The sequence below is a fragment of the Muntiacus reevesi genome, chromosome 16 (genome assembly GCF_963930625.1).
Source record: "Muntiacus reevesi chromosome 16, mMunRee1.1, whole genome shotgun sequence".
NCBI classification, from domain to species: Eukaryota; Metazoa; Chordata; class Mammalia; order Artiodactyla; family Cervidae; genus Muntiacus; species Muntiacus reevesi.
Genome location: NC_089264.1, coordinates 32,297,194 through 32,320,467, shown reverse-complemented (window position 1 = coordinate 32,320,467; position 23,274 = coordinate 32,297,194). Strand labels below are relative to the sequence as shown.

The following is a 23,274-nucleotide window of genomic DNA, read 5'->3' as shown; positions in this document are numbered from 1 at the left end:
ATGAACTTTATCACATACTGGTTATCAGTTGAGTGACTTTGATGAAACTGACTTGTCTAGAAATTTTGATCAATGTTGAGTTGGTAGAATGCGGTGCTGTTTCTAACTGTGTGGTTGTGACTACCCTGGCATCTGCACATAAGACATGACAGAAGCCTCTGGAGCTTGTCTGAATGAGTAGGTGAGTCAGGCATAAAGGCAAAAATACCACTACACACATAGACTTCAGTGGATGCCTGCGCCTCTTCCCATGCTCAAGAATCAGATAGTGACTCAATATGCAAGTATGAGAATGCTTTATGATTATAATGCAAAGGAATAAAGAACTTCTGCTACATTAGATATGCAGAGAAGCCCATATTAGCATAATAACCTTAGGTTAGAAATAAAAATAGGCACTTGAAAGTGTTTTAAGGGTAGGAGACATAGTAGAAAAAGGTCATGGTGTATGTACTCTCTTTTCTGTCCTTTTTATTTGTTCATTTAGTAATTATTAGAAAATCGTGTATCAATTCAATTACATATAATCTATAAGAAGGTCCGGTATTTGAAAATTATGTTATATCTGTGTGTTAGTTTTATAGGGCTGCTGTAAAAAGTACCACAAACTGAGTAGCTTAAATGACAGAGATTTATTGTCTCAGAGTCCAGAGATCAGGATGTCAGCAGAACTGTGCTCCCTTTGAAGGCGCTAAGGAAGGATCTGCCCCAGGTCTCTCTCCCAGTTATTGGTAGTTTCTTGTTCTGTGACAGCATAGTTTCAGTCTTCACATGGTGTTCCTTTCTTGTGCATTATTCTGAGTCCAATTCTCTCCTTTTAGTAAATACACCGGTCTTATTGCATTAGGGGCCTATTCTGTTCGAGTGTTTCTTAGCCAGTTATATCTGCAGTGACTCTGTTTCTAATAGTAGAGGTTAGTATTTCAATATATGAACTTTAAGGGGACACATTCAGTTTTTATCAACCTGTTACATGATTCAAGTTGTTTACAAAGAGGATCTTTTTTTATTATCAAAGCATCGTCAAGAAAAGGTTATTTCATTTCCTTCTGTTCATAGGTACTTCTCTGCCTACAGATAGCTAGTTTCTCCTCCTATGTACTGGATCTCATTCCTTAGCTCTTGAAGGTTTTTCCACTCATAGTTATTCCCTCTTTCACCTGTATTTGTTTAACTTCTCTGTTCTTACCGCATCCTTCTCATTAGTCTTTTTACCTGTTCAATGTTTTCATGTAATGTACATGCACAGCACATCTCAATCCTATTAGCTACTGTACTTCATTCTTAGAAGAAGCTTTGATTTTGCAAGTGTGTAATTGGTAACTCCTTATTTCTCCCTCATCTTCAGTTTGCTTCTGAGTCCACTGTAGTCTAAAGTCTGCTTCTAACACACCACCTGAGACTGATTTGTTAAATATCCATGGTGACTGATATTTTTGATAAGCCCTTAATTCACTTCATCTTTGTTGCATTCAACATCATTGACCACCTTCTCTTTCTAAAACGTATTTCCTGCCAGGTCTGTTATGCCACCACGCTTTCTTCATTTACAGTTTTCTTCACAATCATTTCTTTTCCTCTCTCAATTATTGATTTTCCACTACATCAATATGTTCAGTTCAGTTCAGTCGCTCAGTCATGTCCAACTCTGTGATCCCATGAATCGCAGCACGCCAGGTCTCCTGTCCATCACCAACTCCCAGACTCTACTCAAACCCATGAGCATCAAGTCAGTGATACCATCCAGCCATCTCATGCTCTGTTGTCCCCTTCTCCTTCTGTTCCCAATCCCTCCCAGCATCAGGGTCTTTTCTAATGAGTCACCTCTTCACATGAGGTGGACAAAGTATTGGAGTTTCAGCTTCAGCATCAGTTCTTCCAGTGAACACCCAGGACTGATCTCCTATCAAATGGACTGGTTGGATGTCCTTGCAGTCCAAGGGACTCTCAAGAGTCTTCTCCAACTCCACAGTTCAAAAGCATCAATTCTTCGGTGGTCAGCTTTCTGCACAGTCCAACTCTCACATCCATACATGACCACTGGAAAAGCCATAGCCTTGACCAGATGGACCTTTGTTGGCAAAGTTATGTCTCTCCTTTTAAATATGCTATCTAGGTTGGTCATAACTTTCCTTCCAAGGAGTAAGCGACTTTTAATTTCATGGCTGCAATCACCATATGCAGTGATTTTGGAGCCCCAAAAATAAAGTCTGAAACTGTTTCCACTGTTTCCCCATCTATGTGCCATGAAGTGATGGGCCCAGATGCCATGATCTTAGTTTTCTGAATGTTGAGCTTTAAGCCAACATTTTCGCTCTCCTCTTTCACTTTCATCAAGAGGCTCTTTAGTTCCTCTTCACTTTGTGCCATAAGGGTGGTGTTGTCTGCATATAAGTTAAATATACAAAGTGACAATATACAGCCTTGACATATTCCTTTCCCTATTTGGATCAGTCTGTTGTTCCATGTCCAGTTCTAACTGTTGCTTCTTGACCTGCATACAGGTTTATCAAGAGACAGTCAGGTGGTCTGGTATTCCCATCACCTTCAGAATTTTCCACAGTTTGTTGTGATCCACACAGTCAAAGTCTTTGGCATAGTCAATAAAGCAGAGATAGGTGTTTTTCTGGAACTCTCTTGCTTTGTATATGATCCAGTGGATGTTGGCAATTTGATCTCTGGTTTCTCTGCATTTTCTAAATCCAGCTTGAACATCTGGAATTTCATGGTTCACATATTGCTGAACTGCCTTGGAGAATTTTGAGCCTTACTTTACTGGCGTGTGAGATGAGTACAATTGTGCGGTATTTCAAGCATTCTTTGGCATTGCCTTTCGTAGGGATTGGAATGAAAACTGACCTTTTCCAGTCCTGTGGCCACTGCTGAGTTTTCCAAATTTGCTGGTATATTGAGTGCAGCACTTTCACAGCATCATCTTTCAGGATTTGAAATAGCTCATCAATATACTAGTGATTTCCAAATTTCATCTCTTGACCAGGTCTCTCTCTTTGGAACCCATGCACAGCCAATAAGTTGTATTTCTTCATAGCCTTGCATTGTTACATAGCCAGCTCATGCTGTATTTCTTCAGTTGGATGTACAAGAGACCTTAAAATTAAACTTAGTGTCTTTTCTTCATCATAAGTTCTCCCACCTCAAATTGTATTTGCTCTTAACAAGAATGAGCCATACTTACATTCTCTGAGTAGACCTTCCAGAAACATAATGTCATCTTTGTCTCCCCATTCTCATCTTTCCCTTTCACTCCACACACATACAGTAGAGTCCACCTTTTGTATAGCTTCAAATCCACTCCTACAGCCCCATCTTAGTTTAAATTCTAATGATTTCTTCCCTGGATTATTAAAATAGTCTCTTAATTTCGACAAATTATAGTTTTGAGTTGCTATCTCCTATTCCAGGGGATCTTCCCAAGCCAGAGATTGAACTGGCATCCTTGCATCTCCTGCATTGTCAGGGAAACCCCTAATTCTATTATTAGTAATTGATTTATCAGGGTCACATGGCTAAATTGTGACACAACAAAGACTCAAGAGGTAATATGAAACAAGAGGTAATATGAAAAAACACTGATAGATTTGTAAGTTTTGTGTTGTAGTAGACAATAGCTTTTGAGATAATATATTGTTGCTTAATGATAATCTAAATCTTCCCTTAATTTACAAAATCTTTTCTAGTTTTTCTGATGCAAGTTAATTATGCAATTGGTGTAGTAGGCAGGCATTCAGTACATAAGCAACCATTGGAAATTATATATACTCTGTAAGTCAAAACTGCTTCTTTTCTCAAATTCATGTCTTAAAGACTCCCATTTTACAATGTACATATAAAGAGTAATTGAAGATACTACTCTATGCTGTTACTGTCCACTGCATATATGCATGCTAAGTCACTTCAGCTGTGCCTAATTCTTTGCTACTCTATGGACTGTATGGAGCAGGCAATGGCACCCCACTCTAGTACTCTTGCCTGGAAAATCCCATGGATGGAGGAGCCTGGTAGGCTGCAGCCCATGAGGTCACTAAGAGTCGGACATGACTTCACTTTCACTTTTCACTTTCCTGCATTGGAGAAGGAAATGGCAACCCACTCCAGTGTTCTTGCCTGGAGAATCCCAGGGATGGGGGAGCCTGGTGGGCTGCCGTCTATGGGGCTGCACAGAGTCAGACACGACTGACGTGACTTAGCAGCAGCAGCAGCAGCAGCTCTGGACTGTAGACCACCAGGATCCTCTGCCCCATGGGGCTCTCCAGGCAAGAAGAGTGGAGTGGGTTGCCATGCTCTCCTCCAGGGGATGTTCCCCTACCAGGGATCAAACCCACATCTCTGCATTAGCAGGCAAATTCTTTACCACTGGTGCCATTTGGGAAGCCCTACTCTCCATTGGTGCTCTAAAAAAGAACAGAGCATGATCTTTACTCCTTTCCTTACTACCCAATATTAGTTTATGTTCTGTAGCTGTGATCTGTAGCTTCAGCTAATGTTCCTTGCATTTTTGCAGCTTAGTCTTCTGACCTCCCAGACTGCCTGAAACTGCTGGTTAAATTGAGTCACATTATCTATGATTCCTGTACAGCTCAACATTGAAGCCTTCTCTTTGTTCTCCTACCCAGAGTTTTACAATTATGCCAGAATTCTTGAAAAAATAATCCTTACAATATTACTTATTTCTGTATTCTTTATCATCGTCACAATTCAGCATCCTATAAAATGAGATAGTACCATTTCTGAGATGTGCTAATATTAGGGATATCTCTCTAGTTTTTACTCTCTTTAATATTATATACAACTTGAAAAACCTTTCTCTACCTTTATTGTGCAAAAAAATATATATCCATTGCCAGACAGTACCCAATATTATCCCCACTGTCCTTCTTCTCTTTCTGGGCCCTCGTAAATGTCCAGGGCCCAAGAGCCATCTCCGCTACCTTATCCCAGGAGAATGGCAAAAGAGTACCCAAGGCCTGCAGCCAGCTCCTGCCCACATTGTTTTATGAGATTTAAAGATTCTTTTGATAGTGGGACCTTGGATCTGACACACAAACACTCAGATGAGAGACAGAACTCTTTGTAACTTAGCCTTTCAAGTGAGAGAAGGCTGCCAGGCAGAGTCATGGAGAAGATCGCCCCTCTGGGGGTCTGGTAATGGTGAATTGGAGCCAAAGAGCGCAGTTTATATACGACAAGCAGGACGGGATTGGCAGGGTTTCCAACACTCCCTAAGGACTGGCTAATTTGAATAATTTCAAGAAATCTAGGGTGTGGAGGCTGTCTCTAGTTGCCTGGTACTTGGCCTGATGGGGCTGTTACCTAATGGCTCTGGAGTATGAGCACCCGATAAAGGAAGTGTTTGGAGTATGGTCTTACTCAGCTATTGAAGAGGGGAGCTAACTGGCCTCTAGCTAAGACCTCAGAACTAAGTCAAAATAGCGTTTCAAATAAAACGATCAAAGCAACTGTACTATGCACTTACGGGTGAGGAATGGGGTGTGTTCGATGCATTTTATAATTTTTTCTTCCCAGCAACTAAAGTTTATGTGCTGCGTGTGTGTTCTTAGTCACTGAGTTGTGTCTAACTCTTTCAGACCGAAGAGTCTTGTGCAACACAAGAGCCGCACAAGTTGTGCGACCCCATAGACTGTAATTCACCAGACCCCACTGTCCGTGGGGATTCTCCAGGCAAGAATACTGGAGTGGGTTGCCATTTCCTTCTCCAGGGGATCTTCCCAACCCAGGGCTAGAACCCAGGTCTCCTGCCTTGCAGGCCAATTCTTTACTATCTGAGCCACCAGGGAAGTTCATAGTTATGTTCAAACATAATTCTCTTAGTTTGGTCAGGATGCTGAGAGATAGGATGTCCTCTACTCCTTTCCTAAAACATGAAAAACAAGTAAGCATGCCTTCATAATGGAAAGGAACTTTTTATAGGCACATTTTAGCCATTTTGTTGTTGTTGTTGTTGTTGTTGTTTTTCTTGTATAGTCTACATTGTGGGAAGAGTCACTTAAACAATTGCTTACCTTCTTTAAGAAATTTAAGTGTAATGTGACAAATGTGCTTGCCTCCTGTGAGGAAAGAAAAAAAAATACTGGCATCAGACAATCCCAAGACCTCTTAAAATACTGATTTCCCAAAGAATTTCATACCAAGTGAGTACAGTAGGACAAATGAACATCATCACTTATTGACTTCCTTTGTTGAGAAGCTCATTGTTGGTGAGTTTGTAAAAATATTTATGTCTTAAGTGTAATTCATAATTGATGTTGGTGAAACCCATGGGTTTAGGAGATCAAGAAACTTAATTTGTCATGCTTATTATAATTCATTAGGATACTGAGAAATTTGCTTTCATCCTTCTACCCGCAAAATATTATCATTCTAAGAAGGCTTTAGAAAATGAAATACAAATGTTTGTTTTTTTAATTTTTAATTTTCACCATAAACACTGTGTGAAACAAAGAACAGAGTAATAAAAACTTTCAGTAAATATTTTTTGTAAGGATTATGACTTAGGTTAATATTCTCTATTTACTCTATAATAAAAACTATGTAAGATGTAGAAGATCTTACATATTAGAAGTTATGCAACTCAAGTTTTTTCTTATTAATATAGTAAAGTAAATCTAAGCAGACTCTAACAACTTGGAAAAGACAAGGCCATAGTCTCATGGAACTGTTTTATTAGGTTGGGGCAAACGTAACTGCGGTTTTGGATCATAAATTTTAAATCATTATAACTAGTCTCAAATAATCTTTATTAATCAAAATCAGAACCATTGCAATCAACACATTTTTGCCAATGAGAAATAAGTGTGCTTATTCCTGTAGCATAAAAATCCATGCCTCAGAATTCAGTGGACTCTTGGAAAGCATTTTTTGCATCTTGCTGGTTGTGGAAATACTCCCCCTGGAAAAGTTGTCAAGATGCTTGGGGAAGTGGTAGTCAGTTGCTGAGAGGTCAGGTGAATGTGGCAGATGAGGTAGAACTTTGTTCCCCAACTTGTGAAGCATCGGCTGTGTGATATGTGGTCTGGCGTTGTCACGGAGAAGAATTTGGCCCTTTCTGCTGACCAGGGCCAGCTGCAGTTTTCAGTGCATCTGATCGATTTACTGAGCGTAAGTCTCAGATATAATGGTTTTACCAGGATTCAGAAAGTTGTAGTTGTAATCAGACAGGCAGCAGACCACCAAACAATGACCTTGACCCTTTTTATATGAGTTTGGCTTTAGGAAGTGCTTTGGAACTTCCTCTCAAACCAGTCACTGAGCTGGCCATCATCAGCAGTTGTCGTATAAAATCCACTTTTCGTTGTACATTACAGTCCAATCTAAAAATGGTTCATTGTTGTTGCTTAGAATGAGATTACACTTCAAAACAACTATTTTTTTTTATTGTGGTCAGCTCATGAGGCACCCACTTGTCAAGCTTTTTCACCTGTAGTTGTAACAGGATCAGCTTTGATGATTGCTCTCTATTGGTCATTGCCAACTTCTGATGGCCGGCCACTATCCTCCTTATCTTCAACGGTCTCATCTCCTTTGCAAAAATTCTTCAACCACCACTGCACTGTGTGTTCCTTAGCAGTTCCTGGGCCATATGTAGTGTTGTGAGTTGTCTGCACTGCTTTAGGACCCATTTTGAACTCAAACAGCTCAAAATGCTTTTTGTCTAACATCATTCCCATAGTCTAAAATACGTATCAAATAAGCAGCAAGTAATGTCATTAACAAAAAAACATGAAGGGAGAAATGTACATTAAATTTATGTATAACATAATCACATTTATGTAAGAATATATTACAATATTAAATGGCAAATTTCAACAATGCAAAATGTAATTACTTTCACCAGCTTAATAAAATAACAACTTTCTCAGTGGAGGCTAATGTTTTTAACTATTTCAAAAATTATCAGAACACAATGTATTCTGTAAAGAGACTAATGTACACAACTTAACAGTCTTGGTGTTATTCATTAATGGTTTCATTTAATTTGATCTTTTATACAATTGTCTTCTCTGCTTAATTTTTATGAACAAAGCCCTGCTTATCCTGCCCCCTGCTTATCCTAGGAAATGTACCATTTTGTTCAATAACTGGTCACCAAAAGTTCTGACAGTAAAACAAGATTGTATGCATGGAAAATGAAAGTCACTCAGTTGTGTCCGACTCTTTACGACCCATGGACTATACAGTCCATGGAATTCTCCAGGCCAGAATACTGGAGTGGGTAGCTTTTCCCTTCTCCAGGGGATCTTCCCAACCCAGGGATCGAACCCAAGTCTCCCTCATTGCAGACAGATTCTTTACCAGCTGAACCACAAAGGAAGCCCATGTTTTATAAATTAGAAGGCCTTAGCTTAAGGTATTATTATCATTATCTTGAGTGATGTGGGTCAGTAAGAAGTAGAATTTCCTAAGAGTAACACTTCCAAATCAAAAGATAGCCAATATACCATTATGTCAAGGGATAATGCTGTTTACTTATTTGATTTATATGCTTAGAAATACTTTCTAAGGTACTTACTTTGAACATCTTTTGAACACCTTTTATGCCTTTTTAAAATTTCGTGTTGCTATGTAAACAGTATTTTTAAAAAAACACAATGTTTTTGTAAATATTCAGTGGAATGCTAGTTCATCTCTGAAGTCAATGACATTATAAAATCAAATCTAGAATATATATTTATACATTTATTTAGTATTTATTGACTTCTGGCTGTGCTGGGTCTTTGTTGCTGTGTGCATGCTTTCTCTAGTTGCAGAAAGCAGGGGCTACTCTTTGTTGTGGTGTGAGGGCTTCTCATTGCTGTGGCTTCTCTTGTTGTGGCACCTAGGCTCTAGGCATACAGGCTTCAGTAGTTGCATCACGTGGGTTCAGTAGTTGCTGCTCGTGGGCTCCAGAATACAGGCTCTGTAGCTGGTACACGAGCTTAGTTGCCCTGTGGCATGTGGGGTCTTCCAAGACCAGGGATCAAGCCAATGTCCCCTGCATTGCAAGGTGGATTCTTAACCACTAGACCACCATGGAAGCCCCTAGAATCTGTTTAAATTGAATGCTTATGAAAAGAAAATTTTGTAGCATCATGTAGCAGTTGTTGATACTGAAATGACTTATAAGATATTTTAAAAATTATTTTAAACTAAATAATTAGGGTGGTGTTTTTATTGACTTTGCTTTCAGGATTTGAAAAGCAGGCTCTGTTATAACTCTGTGTAGATGATTATATGCCTGCACTGGTTTATTTCAGTAGCTACCCAGTTGTTGCAGGTAACATGCTGCTTTAACACTAAGTTAGCATAATGATTACATGAGGTCAGGTGTTTAGGTAGAACTGCAAAATACATTCTCAATTATTATATATTTTTTGTTTTCTGATCTCTTTCCTTCTGTCTTCTCCTACCATACTGCTATTTCTTTTTTCTCTGTTTTCACTTGTTCATAACAATCTGTCCTTGTTTACTCTGATAGAATTGTCTGCTTCCTTTATTTTTTAATCTTTTGACCTTTCCACTTACAAGAATGAGGGAACAGCTTGTAAGTCATAAAATAAAGCCCTCCAGAGAAAGGATCAAAAGTCTATAAATAGAGAGTCATGATGACTCAGTACCAATTTTTACATGTTTTTGTAAATATTAGTCAAGAATTATGTTTACAATTTTACCTGAGGAATTATGTGAAGATTCATGAGTTAGAAATTGTTATTTGATTTTTTAATTGCATTTCTAATTTCAGCATAAGATAATTTCTGATGTGATTTACAGTATCTGCTTGCCTTTAATTTCTTGGAACTTGATTTCTATTCATACATGTTCAAAACAATGAGGTGATTCTAATTCAGGCAAAAATAAATGATAGGAATATATGGGACTGAAGTCAGCTAAATGAATTTGGGGCAAATTAACCAAATATTCATGTATCTGGCTTTAATTTTCCAAATTTAGAAAATAAAAGTAAAATAAGATAATTTTTAAGAAACTATTACATCTGTATTTTTAATTCTCCTGTAGGTTAAATACTGAGAATATATTTATATTATACATGAAATAAATTTGAAAGTTACAGTATATATAACTTTAATCACAAAGATCATACTTTAAATCACAAAATATTTTTAAAATTAGCTGTATATATTTTATACACCTACAAGTCATAATTTACACTAATTCTAATTGTAATAATTTAATATTTCCATATGTTCTGGTGATCTCTATAACAAATCATCTCAGAACTTAATGGCTTAAAACTATTATTTTGTTCACAATTTTATAAGTCAGGAATTTGGGAATGATTTAGCTCTGACAGTTATGGTGAGATATTGGTCAGAGCTTTGGTCTAAAGATTTCACTAGGCTGGGTGTGTAGATGGCTCAGTCTCAGGATTGAGAGTTGATGCTGCTGACGCTGGGTGTGTCCTTAAGAGGCTGTCAGAGAAAGTGAAATGTGATTTGTACTTTTTAGCATGACTGCTGTGTTCTTTCTACAAGGGAGGAACTTGAGAGGTGCATTCTAAGAGAGCATCCTGGGAACTGAAATCCGATCTAGTCCTGAGAATCACACAGAATTACTTCCATTGTATTCACCTGGTCAAGCAAGGCCATAAGACCAACCCAGATCCAAGGAGAGAATGTTAGATTCCATCTTTCATTTGGAATAGTAGCAAAGGATTTGTAACCCCTTTAATCTACCATATTCTAAGTTCCATATTTATGAATAATTATTGAATTAGGAAATATAGAATTGATTTTAGTCCTAGAATCAGTTATACTTGAGAAACAAAGGATGCCATAATTATTCAGTTATATACTTTCATAAGTAATATGCACTTAAATTAATGTAAGGTTAATTGGTTACATTAGCCTGTGTTAATGGATGTTAATAGCATTATTTTAAAAACCAAGAATATTAAAATCTAGTACTTGTACACACCAAGAGAATTTCTAACTGAATAGAACATCCTATCAAACATGTCCCAGAATTTTGCACAGATAATGAGAATATTGAGGGAATTTTGATTCATCTGAGAGTAGCTTTCATTTAAGTAACTATTGTTTAAAGGTTTCATCTTGTGTATTAGACAGATACATCTATGAATTTTGCCAAAGTACATATAACAACTAAAAACAGAACTGTAGATGGCCAAGATTCATTTGCAAAGTCATTGATACAGAGAAGACTTTTATAATGTCTTTGGCTTCTGATGTCATGTGATAAATTAAATTTATGTGTTTTAATATGTGTTATTACTTAGATAAATGCAAATGGTATATTAGCACCTACTTGATTTAAAGCTGTGAGATTAAGAACTTCTTGAAAAAACTTTCCAGAGCTGGGGGGAAAAATCAGAGAATTGTGTAAAGGCAGCTTGTTTTTGGAAAATAATTTTGTTTACAATTTCTATCAGCCACAATATAGGTAAATCTTCATTTTAAATGAATTCATTGACAAAATATCAATTAATATACAAAAATATTGTTGCTAACATTCAACCGAAAAACAGTAGATTCAGGCTAAGGCTCAGATTCCCTTTCAATAAAGGACTCACTCCCCAGCTGCAACTCCTGTCGTTAGCTAACTGCCTCCAGTTGAAGTCAAGCTCAACACTGATGGTGTGAGACAATGGATTACTAGCAGCAGCTGAGATCTAGCTCCCAACCAATGACCGAACAGGGAGTGGGAGGTGAACCCACCCACTTTTCTTCCACAAGGATCTCTCATAGGCAGTCTTGGAGTTGGAGCTTCTGGTTTAGCTGCTAGAGGATTTGTCAGGTATGAATCATTGTCCACTGTTCCCCTTCCCCAATTCCGATTCTTCTTTTCTTTTCACATAGCTTTACTCTTTAATATATCTTTTAAACCTTTTAGTAAATCTTTGTCACTTTCAGGGCTTCCCTGTTGGCTCAATGGTAAAAAATCTGCCAATGCAGGAGACACAGGTTCAATCTCTGGGTGGGAAAGATTCCCTGGAGGAGGAAATGGCAACCCACTCCAGTTTTCTTGCCTGAGAAATCCCATGGGCAGAGGAGCCTGGTGGGCCACAGTCATGGGTTGCAAAAAAGTTGAATATGACTTAGCATTTAAACAACATCAACCCTTAACCCTACCTCAATATTTGTTTCCTAAAAAAACAACAACCCTTAACTCTACCTCAATATTTGTTTCCTAGAGTAAAGGTGATAATATTTTATTTTATGAAGGGAGTTAGTTTTTCTTAAGTGAGGTATTGGGCAGGACTGGAAATATGGGAATATAAGTACTAAGCAGTAGAGTTTTTGTCAGAGTTTATGGTCTCATATTATCAATCTCCACCATAATGTCCATGAAACTCAAAGAAGTTAATTAATGAACAGGAAGCCACAAAGAGAGTTTAGTGAAGTACCCAGAATTTGCCCTTAGATACCTCTGATTCTAAGAGACAAGATTTTATTACCTACCTGTAAGCCTGCAATTTTTTTCTTTGCATTTTCAAGCAGGCTAAGCCTTTTTACCATTAGCATTATAACATGTAGCATTTAGACTCTGTGAAAATAAATATTAAAATGATGAGTGTAAGTTTTATGAAAGCCCATGATTTTGGGAAGAGACAGGGTCGCTATGAAATAAAAGTGACAGAGATAATTAGCATCTCCCAGTCAACTGGCTGTCTGAAAATGAAAAGAGGTATTAGTAAATTTGAATCGTATATTCTGTATTGCTTAGACTAAGAGTAGAAATTAGCACCATAAGAACTAGAATAAACAAATACTCTTTTCTCTAATTCATTAGCTGTGTTCTTCCTTGTCATCTCAGGTAAACATCTGCTCAAGTGGGTTAGGGAAATGAGCAAACAGTCCTTGAAGTGTCTAGTGTCGTATGAAATGATGTGTGCTTTAGACACTATGAAACATGACTTCATGCTCAAGGGAAACATAAACAACAAGGGAAAGCTCCCCCCAGAGTAAGGAATAATGTTTGGAATGCTTCCTATGTCATGAAAATTGTGGGGGAGAGAAGCATCGCAGCCCAGAGATACGCATGTGTAAAGCAAGAAGACATGAAAGAAACCATGTTCTGCAGCTTTATTCTGTAGGAATGAGCACAGGTTATAAGAAAGTTGGCAGTGAAAGCATACCATTCCAGAAATGTGCAAAGAGTTGAGAATGAAAGGCACCATATGTTGTGCTAAAGAGTTTTGACTTTTTCTTTTTCTCTCTGAAAGAAATGATTAGCTGTTACATTAAGAAATGATGTAGTTAATTCCCATTTAGAAAAATTTCTCTGGCAGATGGGAAAGGTGATAGACATAGAACCAGTTCAGAGACTTAATGCAGTAAGTCATATATGAAGCAATGGATACCTAGAGTAAATCCATGAGAAATAGAAAAGAGTGAGTCCAAGAAATACCTAGAAGATTGAGATCAAAGAATTGGGTACCAGACTGGGATCAGATTGTGGATGAGCTGAGAGTATGGGATGCTTTTCTGGCTATTTTTAGAAATAAGATAATGGGAGGAATAAATGGAAATAATTTTTGAAATAGGAAGATGATGAAATTTGAGTAGGAATATCTATAGGACGTTGATTGTATGTTCAGTAAATAATTGTATCTGTGAGCTGAAGTTTGGAAGATAGGTTTAGATCAAGTATTTGTAAATGAGTTTCCAGGGTAGAGTGATAAAGGTCACAGATGTGTGTGTGCTCTATACATGGAGGCTGTTACTGAGGGTTCATGCAGAGTGACGAGGTTAAATACTCAAAGACAGAGCTCTAATGAAAGGGAAACATGTTATAGAGCTATCATTAAAGATAAAGGCCATGATACAGCCATTCATTTGAGAATATTTAATCATAACAGGAAAAAATGATAGAGTATCTCTTTTGAAGTATAATTATTTTTATCCCACTGATTATGTATGCACAAGAATAGGAGGACAGAATTTAGGATGAATCCCTGATTTCTTTCTTAGTCCGATTTCCCTTTGTCCATTTTGTTATCTATCAGAAAAATGTGCATATATATCATATATAGCATAATATATTTGAATGCATTAGTTTGTTTTGAAACATATAGTGTATTATGGAAAACGTCGGATTGTAGAGGAACTTTGTTTTATTAGTCAGATGCAGTTACCTCCCACTGCGTGCAACTGACCTTTCTTATCAAGAGTGAAGGGAAAGGGCTAAGTCTATTATGCTGTCTCTTTGATGTTTTTATAGGATATAATGAAAGATGAATGCTCAATGCTGAAGCTGCAGCTGAAGGAGAAGGATGAACTCATTTCCCAGCTTCAGGAAGAACTGGTAAGTGTGAACAATATTTGTCCCATGGGTGTATTTTCCTTGCAAGGCTATTTGCTCTAAACAGTTTAGCTTATTTATTAACACTAAAATTGTTAGTGACTTATAAACTGTTGATGATTCAATTTGATTATAAATTTTATAATCCTACAATAGTGAAGATTTGATGCTCTGAAAAGAGAATGTTTGATAATATGTATTAAACTTTATATTATTCCAGAAATAGATTACTGACCCAGAATTAGGTATTTCAATTGTACCTATCAAAAACTGTGAAGACTAAGGCCACATTTTATTTTGTAAAGTGCAAGACTTAAGTCCATACTGCCATACCTAGAGACACAGTCACATTATATGAAGTAAAGTACTGAATAATTTTGCAGACAAAAGCAAATTTTACTGAAGGGTACCAAACATCTGTTAACCTAATGAGACTTTGTTAATAAAGACATATAAATCCCCAATTATCTAAAAGCTATACACAAACATGATATTGTAGTTCATGTTTTCTGTTTTTTTTAAGATGTAACATCACAGGTGTATTTAATCATAGTTTATAACATGGAAGCACATTTGGTAGGTAACAAGAATAGCAGCGGGCATTATTTTTTAAAGTATGTGCAGTCAACAAATATGGTATTACATATATGAATAGTATTTTGTAATATAACACATTTAATCTAGATAGAAATAAAGAATTCTCCAAAACAAAAATGAGAAAGTAATGAGAACTTTAAAAAAAAATTGATTTCTTAAGAATGCCAGTAAAGATGGTAATGATAACCCTATATGCAAAACAGAAAAAGAGACACAGATGTACAGAACAGACTTTTGAACTCTGTTGGAGAAAGTGAGGGTGGGATGTTTCGAAAGAACAGCATGTATATTATCTATAGTGAAACAGATCACCAGCCCAGGTGGGATGCATGAGACAAGTGCTCGGGCCTGGTGCACTGGGAGGACCCAGAGGAGTCGGGTGGAGAGGGAGGTGGGAGAGGGGATCGGGATGGGGAATACGTGTAACTCTATGGCTGATTCATGTCAATGTATGACAAAACCCACTGAAATGCTGTGAAGTAATTAGCCTCCAACTAATAAAAAAAATAAAATTAAAAAATTAAAAAAAAGAATGCCGGTAAAATAAAGACATACAATAAGAGACCCTGACTTATTATCCAAGATCGAGAAAACAAACCCCAGTCAGTAATGATCTTTATGATGATTTAAGATTTGACTACTTTAACAGTGATGTATTATGTAATTATCAAATACAATTAAATGACAAAACAATTTTATAGACCATCACGCTTCTGAGAACTTTTCTGACAACAAAATAAGTGAGATAGCAGACAAATTTAGAGACTGTTTTATTGACCCTTGACAACTGACGACAGTTTTACTGACACTTGACCTTTAGATTGTGGTTTCATGACTGGGTTTAATGCTGATCATCGGTCCTATGAGCTTATTATTATCACTTCAGAAAATGCATTAAGCATTTCTTAAAACAGTAAATCATTACAGACAAAAGGAGCATATCTTACATTACTGGGAATAACCTTTTATAAATTTGTTTATAATATAAACTTTATTACATGAAACATTGCTATATATAACCTTATAATTATATATTATGTAGTCAAGCTTTGAGTTTAAGAAAAAAATAGATATTTATGAATGGATGCAGAGAACTATGAGTTTTAACACAGCAGAAAATGTTAGCACTTTGTCAGAGAATGCTTGTTTTGGATAATGAATGGAGAAAAAAGTGTTCATTTTTCCCCGCCTACACTGAAAAGAAAGAAATATTTAAGAAATCAGATCTTTATGTGTTGAATGAAATGAGAAGGAAAATGATTACCTCCAGAGCCCTTGTCACATAGCTAGAATTAGTTTAGTACCCCTCCTTCCAAAAGTGTCCTCTGTTGGTTGATCTAGTAAAATGAGACACAGGTGTTGCTTTTTTTTTTTAGACTTGAATTACTAAAAATTGCCTTTGCTTCTAAATTTTTTTAGGTAACTGTCAAGGTACCATTTTAATTTTTTGCCATGCAGTTTACATAGTCATCTTAAATAGTTCCCCAGAGGGCAATGTTAACTTTTGAAAATTGTTTGTTTAAGGAAACCTGCATAAATAAAAAAGTGTTTAGTTGACTTAGGAATTTAAGGAAGAAGAAACAGTGTTAAAAATCATCATTTGAACTGGACTTGGAGCATGGACAAGGTGACAGTCACATCAAAGTAATATAAGCCACTTGAATCCATTGAATACTAGGTCCTAGTATTTCTAATTCTGATAAGTAACTTGTGACATTTTGACAAAGTAGACATTGAATTTAACTTTTCAGATTTAAATAGCTGATGTATAAATTTGAAAACATTTTAGAAACCAGTGTCCTATATGCTGTTATAGTAGTCACAATCTGTAATAATTTAGTTTAGCTTTATTATGCTTTACTAATTTCTTAACCACTGCTATTATCATAAGAAGTTTACCTATATATACACTATAAATCAAATTAATATGTAATTATACCAATAAGGAATTTATATTCAACTTAATAATAAAGTTTTATTATTTATATTATTTATAATTATTTAGTCACACTTTGATATTTTCAGGAGTTTAAAGAAGTTAGAAGCCCTAACTAAAGAGCCTGGGGGCAAAATGTTTTTATATTACTTTCTAAGCTTATTTTTTATTGAGGTAACATTGGTATATAGTAGTTTACATGTTGCATGTGGACAACATTATGTTTCTGCTTCTGTATAGACTACAGTGTACTCCCCACCAAAAATTTAGTTTCCATCTGTCACTATACAGTTGATTCTCTGTATCCATTTTTCCCTCTCCAACAGCTTCTTCACCTCTGTTTTCTATATCTATATATCTTTTTGTTTGGTGACTTAGCTGCTGCTGCTAAGTCACTTCAGTTGTGTCTGACTCTGTGTGACCCCCCAGACTGCAGCCCACCAGGCTCCTCTGTCCCTGGGATTCTCCATCAAGAACACTGGAGCGGGTTGCCATTTCCTTCTCCAATGCATGCATGCATGCTAAGTCGCTTCAGTCGTGTCCGACTCTGTGCGACCCCATGGACAGCAGCCCAGCAGCCTCCTCCATCCACAGGATTCTCTTGGCAAGAGTACTGGAGTGGGTTGCCATTTCCTTCTCCGTTTGGTGTGTTAGGGTTTTTGTGTGTGTATGTGTGTGTGTGTTTTAACTTTGTTTCTTAGTTTTTTGATATTCCTCATGTATGAAATCATATACTATTTGTGTTCTCTGATTTTTCTTTTTACTTAGCATAACACTCTCAAGGTCTATCCATGTTATAAATGGCAAGATTTCATCCTTTTTTATGGCTGAGTGATAGTCCATTGTGTACATATGCCATATCTTCTCTATTCATTCTTTGATGGACACTTAGTCTGCTTTCATATCTTGGCTATTGTGAACATAAGAGGAAATTCATCTTTTTAATTAGTGTTTTCATGTTCTTGGGATAAATACCCAGAAGTGGTATTATCAAACTCAGGTTTGTTTGCTCACAGCTTGAAAGCTGATAATCTGAGTGGCAAGTGTCAGTAGAAAGGAAAGGTGCTATAATCAGAAAAGCGAGCAATCTGGGGAAAAGGTAGAATTGTGTCCTGAGCCCATGGTAGAGAGTTCCTGATTTTTTTTTAACTGCTTTGTTTTTCATTCTTTTTATCTAAGAAAAGAATCAACAGGTTAGACAAGGCATAGTGTGAATGCAGAAATTAAGATAAATTGCCTAGTAATCTCATTCCTATAATTTGATTCTTCTAAGGTTAGAGGGAAACAAAAATGGATAAGCAGGAAAGGGGCAGAAAAGCTGCTTTCAGGTGGGATAACTGGAGCCTGGTAGTTAATTTTTTTGTGGGAATCTCCATGCTATTTTCCATAGTGGCTGCACCAACTTAACATTTTCACTAACAGTTTAGAAAGATCCCCTTTTCTCCACATCCTGTCTACAATGTTATTTCTTGCCTTTTTGATAATAACCATTCTAACAGTTATGACATAATAAATTACTGGGGATTTGATTTGCATTTCCCTAGTAAACAATGATACTGAACTTCTTTTTATGTGCCTATTGGCTATTTGTATGTCTTCTTTGGATAAATGTCTATTCAGCTTCTCTACCAATTATTTTTAATTGAATTGTTTGTTGATATTGAGTTGTATGCGTACCCCTTATTGGTTATGATTTGGAAACTTCTTCCATTCAGTAGCTTGTGTTTCATTTTCATGGTGGTTTCATTCTGTGAAGAATTTTAGTTTGTAGTGCAATTTGCTTATTTTTCTTCTTATTTCTTGTTATGTCTCCTTAGGCAAGGGAAAGATACTGCTAGATCTAGATCTAATGTCAGTGTTCTACTTATATTTTCTTCTAGAGTTTATTGCTTCAGGTCTTACATTCAGTTGTTTAATCCATTGTGAGTTTTATGTGGTGTAAGATAGTGATTGTAATTTTTTGTGTGTTTTTTTGCTCGTAAAATTTGTTGAAGAGACTATCCTTTGTCCATTATATGTTCTCTGCTTTGTCATAAATTGTGACCATACACAAATGGGTTTAATTCTGGGCTCTCAATTCTGTTGCATTGATCTATGATTTTTTTTTTTTTCTTTTCTGCCGGTACCATGCTGTTTTGATTACTATGGCTTTGCAGTAGTTTGAAATTAGGGAGTTGGATAACTTCAGCTTTGTTCTTTTTTCTTGAGATTACTTTGGCTATTTGGGGTCGTCTTTTGTTCCATGCAAATTTTAGAATTTTTATTTCATTTCTGTGAAATGTCTTTTGGATTTTGATAGATTGCAGTCTGCATTGCAGTCTGAATCTATAGATTGTTTAAATGTCCATGAAATCTAAAGCAGTGCTGTGCCCAGTATTTCAGTCATGTCCACCTCCTTGAGACCTCATGGACTGTAGCCCACCAGACTCCTCTAACCATGGAGTGGACAAAACACTGGAGTGGATTAGCATTTCTTCCTCCAAGGGGTCTTCCCGACTGAGGTGGAGGTCCAACTTGTGTCCTCTGAGTCTCCTACATTGGCAGGTGGGTTCTTTACCACTGTGCCATATGGAAAGCCCCCGTGTTACACTTGATCTTAGTCAAAAGGCCAAGAAGTGATGTTAGCTTTGCCAATTCATGAACTCAGAATATCTTTTATATTTGTGTCTTGAGTTTCTTTTAATATCTTTGGTGTATTATTCCTATGTGTAGTATCTGTCCTCTGCTGAGTCATTGTTAACATACACAAGTACAAAGGATTTTTGCTATTGTTCCCTGCAATGTTATTGCATTTATTATTCCTGTGTGTGTGTGTGTGTGTGTGTGTGTGTGTGTGTGTGTGTGTATGTGTGTAGTCTTTAGGGTTTTCTGTAAAGAAAAATCATACCACCTATAAAGTGGCAATTTCACATCTTCCTTTCTTGTTTGGATGTATTTTGTTTTTTCTTCCCTAATTGCTCTGGCTAGATTCAATAATACATTGAATAAGAGTTAGTGAGAATAGTCATACTTGGATTATTCTGGATTTTAGAAGAATAGCTTCAGTTTTCCACCATTGAGTATAATGTTAGCTGTGGGGTTGTCATGTATGTCCTTTATTGTGTTGAAGTATGTTCCTTCTATAATCTCTTTATTGAAAGTTTTTTTTTTATCACAAATGTGTCTTTAAATTTTGTCAAATGCTTTTCTGTATCTCCTGAGACAATATGACTTTTAGCATTTTCTTAGTGTAGTGTATCATTTAAGTTTAGTTTTTCTTTAGTGGAAATTAAACTGCATCTCTGGAATAAATCCTACTTCATTATGTCATGTGATCCTTCTAATGTGTTATTGTGTTTAGGTTGCTAATATTTTGTTGAGGACTTTTACATCTATATTCATTGGAGATACTGGTCTATAATTTTTATGTGTCTGTCTGATATTAATATTATTTGGTAACATGAGTTAGATTGAATTCCTTTTCAAAGTTTTTTTTTTTTTTTTTTTTTTTTTGACAGGGGAAAGGTTTGAGATGGATATGTATTAAATCTTTTAATGTTTGATAGAATTCAGCTGTGAAGTTGTATAGTCCTGGCTTTTTGTTTTTTGGGGAGGTTTTTGATTACAGTTTCAACTTCTGTACTAGTGATCAGTCTATATATTTCCATTTCTTTATGATTCAGTCCTGGTTATATGAATCTAAGAATGTGTTCACTTATTCTAGATAGCCTTTTGTATTTCTGAGATATCTTAAAGTTTCTCCTCTTTTCTGATTTTATTTACCAGTGTTTTCTTACTTTCTTTCTCAATGACTCTAGCTACATGTTTGTAAATTTTGTTTTTCAAAGGACCAACTCTTAGTTTGAATCTTTTCATATTGTCTTTTTAGTCTCTATGTCATTCATTTTCACTCTGATCTTTATTTCCTTCCTTCCACACATTTGGGGCTTTATTTGTTCTTTTTCTAGTTCCTTCAGTTACTTTTCTTATTTAGATTGGAGATTTTTCTTGTTTCTTGATGTACACCTATATTGCTATTAAGCTCTCTTAGCATTTTTGCTGCATCTCATAGATTGTGGCATGCTGTGTTTTCATTTCATCCCAGATTTTCATTGGTCTTCAGGTATTTTTATTTTTTCTTGATTGCTTCATTGATCCAATAGTTGTTCTGTAGCATGTTTTTCAGACTTCTTTTATTTATGACTCTTCCAGACTTTTTATTGTAATTGACTTTTAGTTTCATAGCATTGTATTTGGAAAAGATGTTGGATTTCAATATTAAATTTGTTAACCTGTGTCTCAACATGTAGTCTTACCCTTAAAGATTCCATATATAGTTGAAGAATGTATATTCCGCTGGATTTAGATGGAATGTTCTGTTTAAATCTATCAAACTCAATTAGCCTGACATTTAAAGCTGTTGTTTTCTCGTTGTTTCTTGTTTTCTTGTTGATTGTTTTCTTGCTTCTTGTCTATCCATTGTTGTGAGTGAACTGTCTAAAGTCCCCTTGTACTATTGTATTGCTGTAAATTGCTCTTTAAAAGGTCTATGTGTAATTCTTATACATATTTTGATGCTCATATATAGAATGTGTATATATTATTTGTTACATCTTGATGACTTCTCCCCTTTATGATTAGGTACTATCCATTTTTTTCTATCATTACCCTTTTTGTCTTGAAGTCTGTTTTATCCAAGTGTAGCTTTATTGCTTTCTTTTGACTGGCAATTACTTGGAGTATCATCTTTGATTTTCACTTTGAGCCTGTTTTTCATTGGAGGTGACATGTCTTCTGGAGGCAGCATATATTTGGGTCTCATTTTTTAATCTATTTAGCCACTCTGTTTTGAGTTCAGTCTATGTGCATTTAGGGTGATTCTTGAGGACTTAGTACTGCCATTTATTTTATTTTATTTTTTCTGGTTGCTCTATATCTCTATTGTTTGTTTGCTTATGTTTTTCTGTATGATCTTCTAGTTTGATTTTCTATGATGTTTTTCTCCGTTTTGTATATATTGTTTCATGTCTCTGCTCTAAATTTGTTTTCTGGTTACCATGAGGTTTGTATAAAATATTTCAGAGATAAAACTGTCCTTTTTCTTCTAATAGCATCTTACTTACTTTGCCTATATGGATTATGTCCTTTTCCTCTTCCTCTTTTGTGTTTGTGTTGTCTCAAATTATCCTTCTTTTAATGTTGTGAGTTCATTACCAAATCAAAGTAGCTAATTTTCCCCCTTATAACCTTTTAGTATTTAAAAACCTACTCTGACGAGAGTTGCAGTTTTCTGATTGTATCACCTTACTCAAAGTTGTGTGTGTGTGTTGCCTTTTTGTTTGTGGTAGAAGAGCTCCTTTAAGCAGATGTAAAATGGGTTTAGTGGTGAACTGTCACAACTGTTGTCTGGGAAGGTCTTTAATTCTCTTTTATATCTGAATGATAAGTTTTCTGAATATTCTTGGCTGACAGTTTTTGGCTTTCAATATTTTGAGTATGTCATTTCACTCCTTCCTGGGTTGTAGAATTACTGCTGAGAACTCTGCTGATAGACTGATGTGGATACCTTTGTAAGAAACCTTTTTCCTTTAATCCTGACTGCCTTTAATTTATTTTTCTTTGTTACTGACTGCTGACTTAAATTGAAGAAAGTAGGGAAAACTACTAGGCCATTCAGGTATGACCCAAATCAAATCCCTTATGACTGTACAGTGGAAGTGAGAAATAGATTTAAGGGACTAGATCTGATAGAGTGCCTGCCTGATGAACTATGGACGGAGGTTTGTGACATTGTACAGGAGACAGGGATTAAGAACATCCCCATGGAAAAGAAATGCAAAAAGGCAAAATGGTTGTCTGAGGAGGCCTTACAAATAGCTGTGAAAAGAAGAGAAGCGAAAAGCAAAGGAGAAAAGGAAAGATATTCCCATTTGAATGCAGAGTTCCAAAGAATAGCCAGGAGAGATAAGAAAGCCTTCCTCAGCGATCAATGCAAAGAAATAGAGGAAAACAACAGAATGGGAAAGACAAGAGATCTCTTCAAGAAAATGAGAGATACCAAGGGAACATTTCATGCAAACATGGGCTCAATAAAGGACAGAAATGGTATGAACCTAACAGAAGCAGAAGATACTAAGAAGAGCTGACAAGAATACACAGAAGAACTATAGAAAAAAGATCTTCATGACCCAGATAATCATGATGATGTGATCACTCACCTAGAGCCAAACATCCTGAAACGTGAAGTCAAGTGGCCCTTAGAAAGCATCACTACGAACAAAGCTAGTGGAGGTGATGGAATTCCAGTTGAGCTATTTCAAATCCTGAAAGATGATGCTGTGAAGGTGCTGCACTCAATATGCCAGCAAATTTGGAAAATGCAGCAATGGCCACAGGACTGGAAAAGGTCAGTTTTCATTCCAACCCCAAAGAAAGGCAATGCCAAAGAATGCTCAAACTACCGC

General features: G+C 36.2%; 1 protein-coding gene across 2 annotated transcripts in view; it reads left to right on the top strand.

Annotated features, from left to right (window-relative positions):
* Nucleotides 1-23,274, top strand: part of CCSER1 (coiled-coil serine rich protein 1) — a 1,376,611-nt gene that overhangs the window by 648,776 nt on the left and 704,561 nt on the right. For both annotated transcript variants that reach the window (XM_065907287.1, XM_065907286.1), the window contains exon 8: nucleotides 14,218-14,301. In XM_065907287.1, the coding sequence (XP_065763359.1) occupies nucleotides 14,218-14,301 (84 nt within the window). The remainder of the gene's footprint in view (nucleotides 1-14,217; nucleotides 14,302-23,274) is intronic.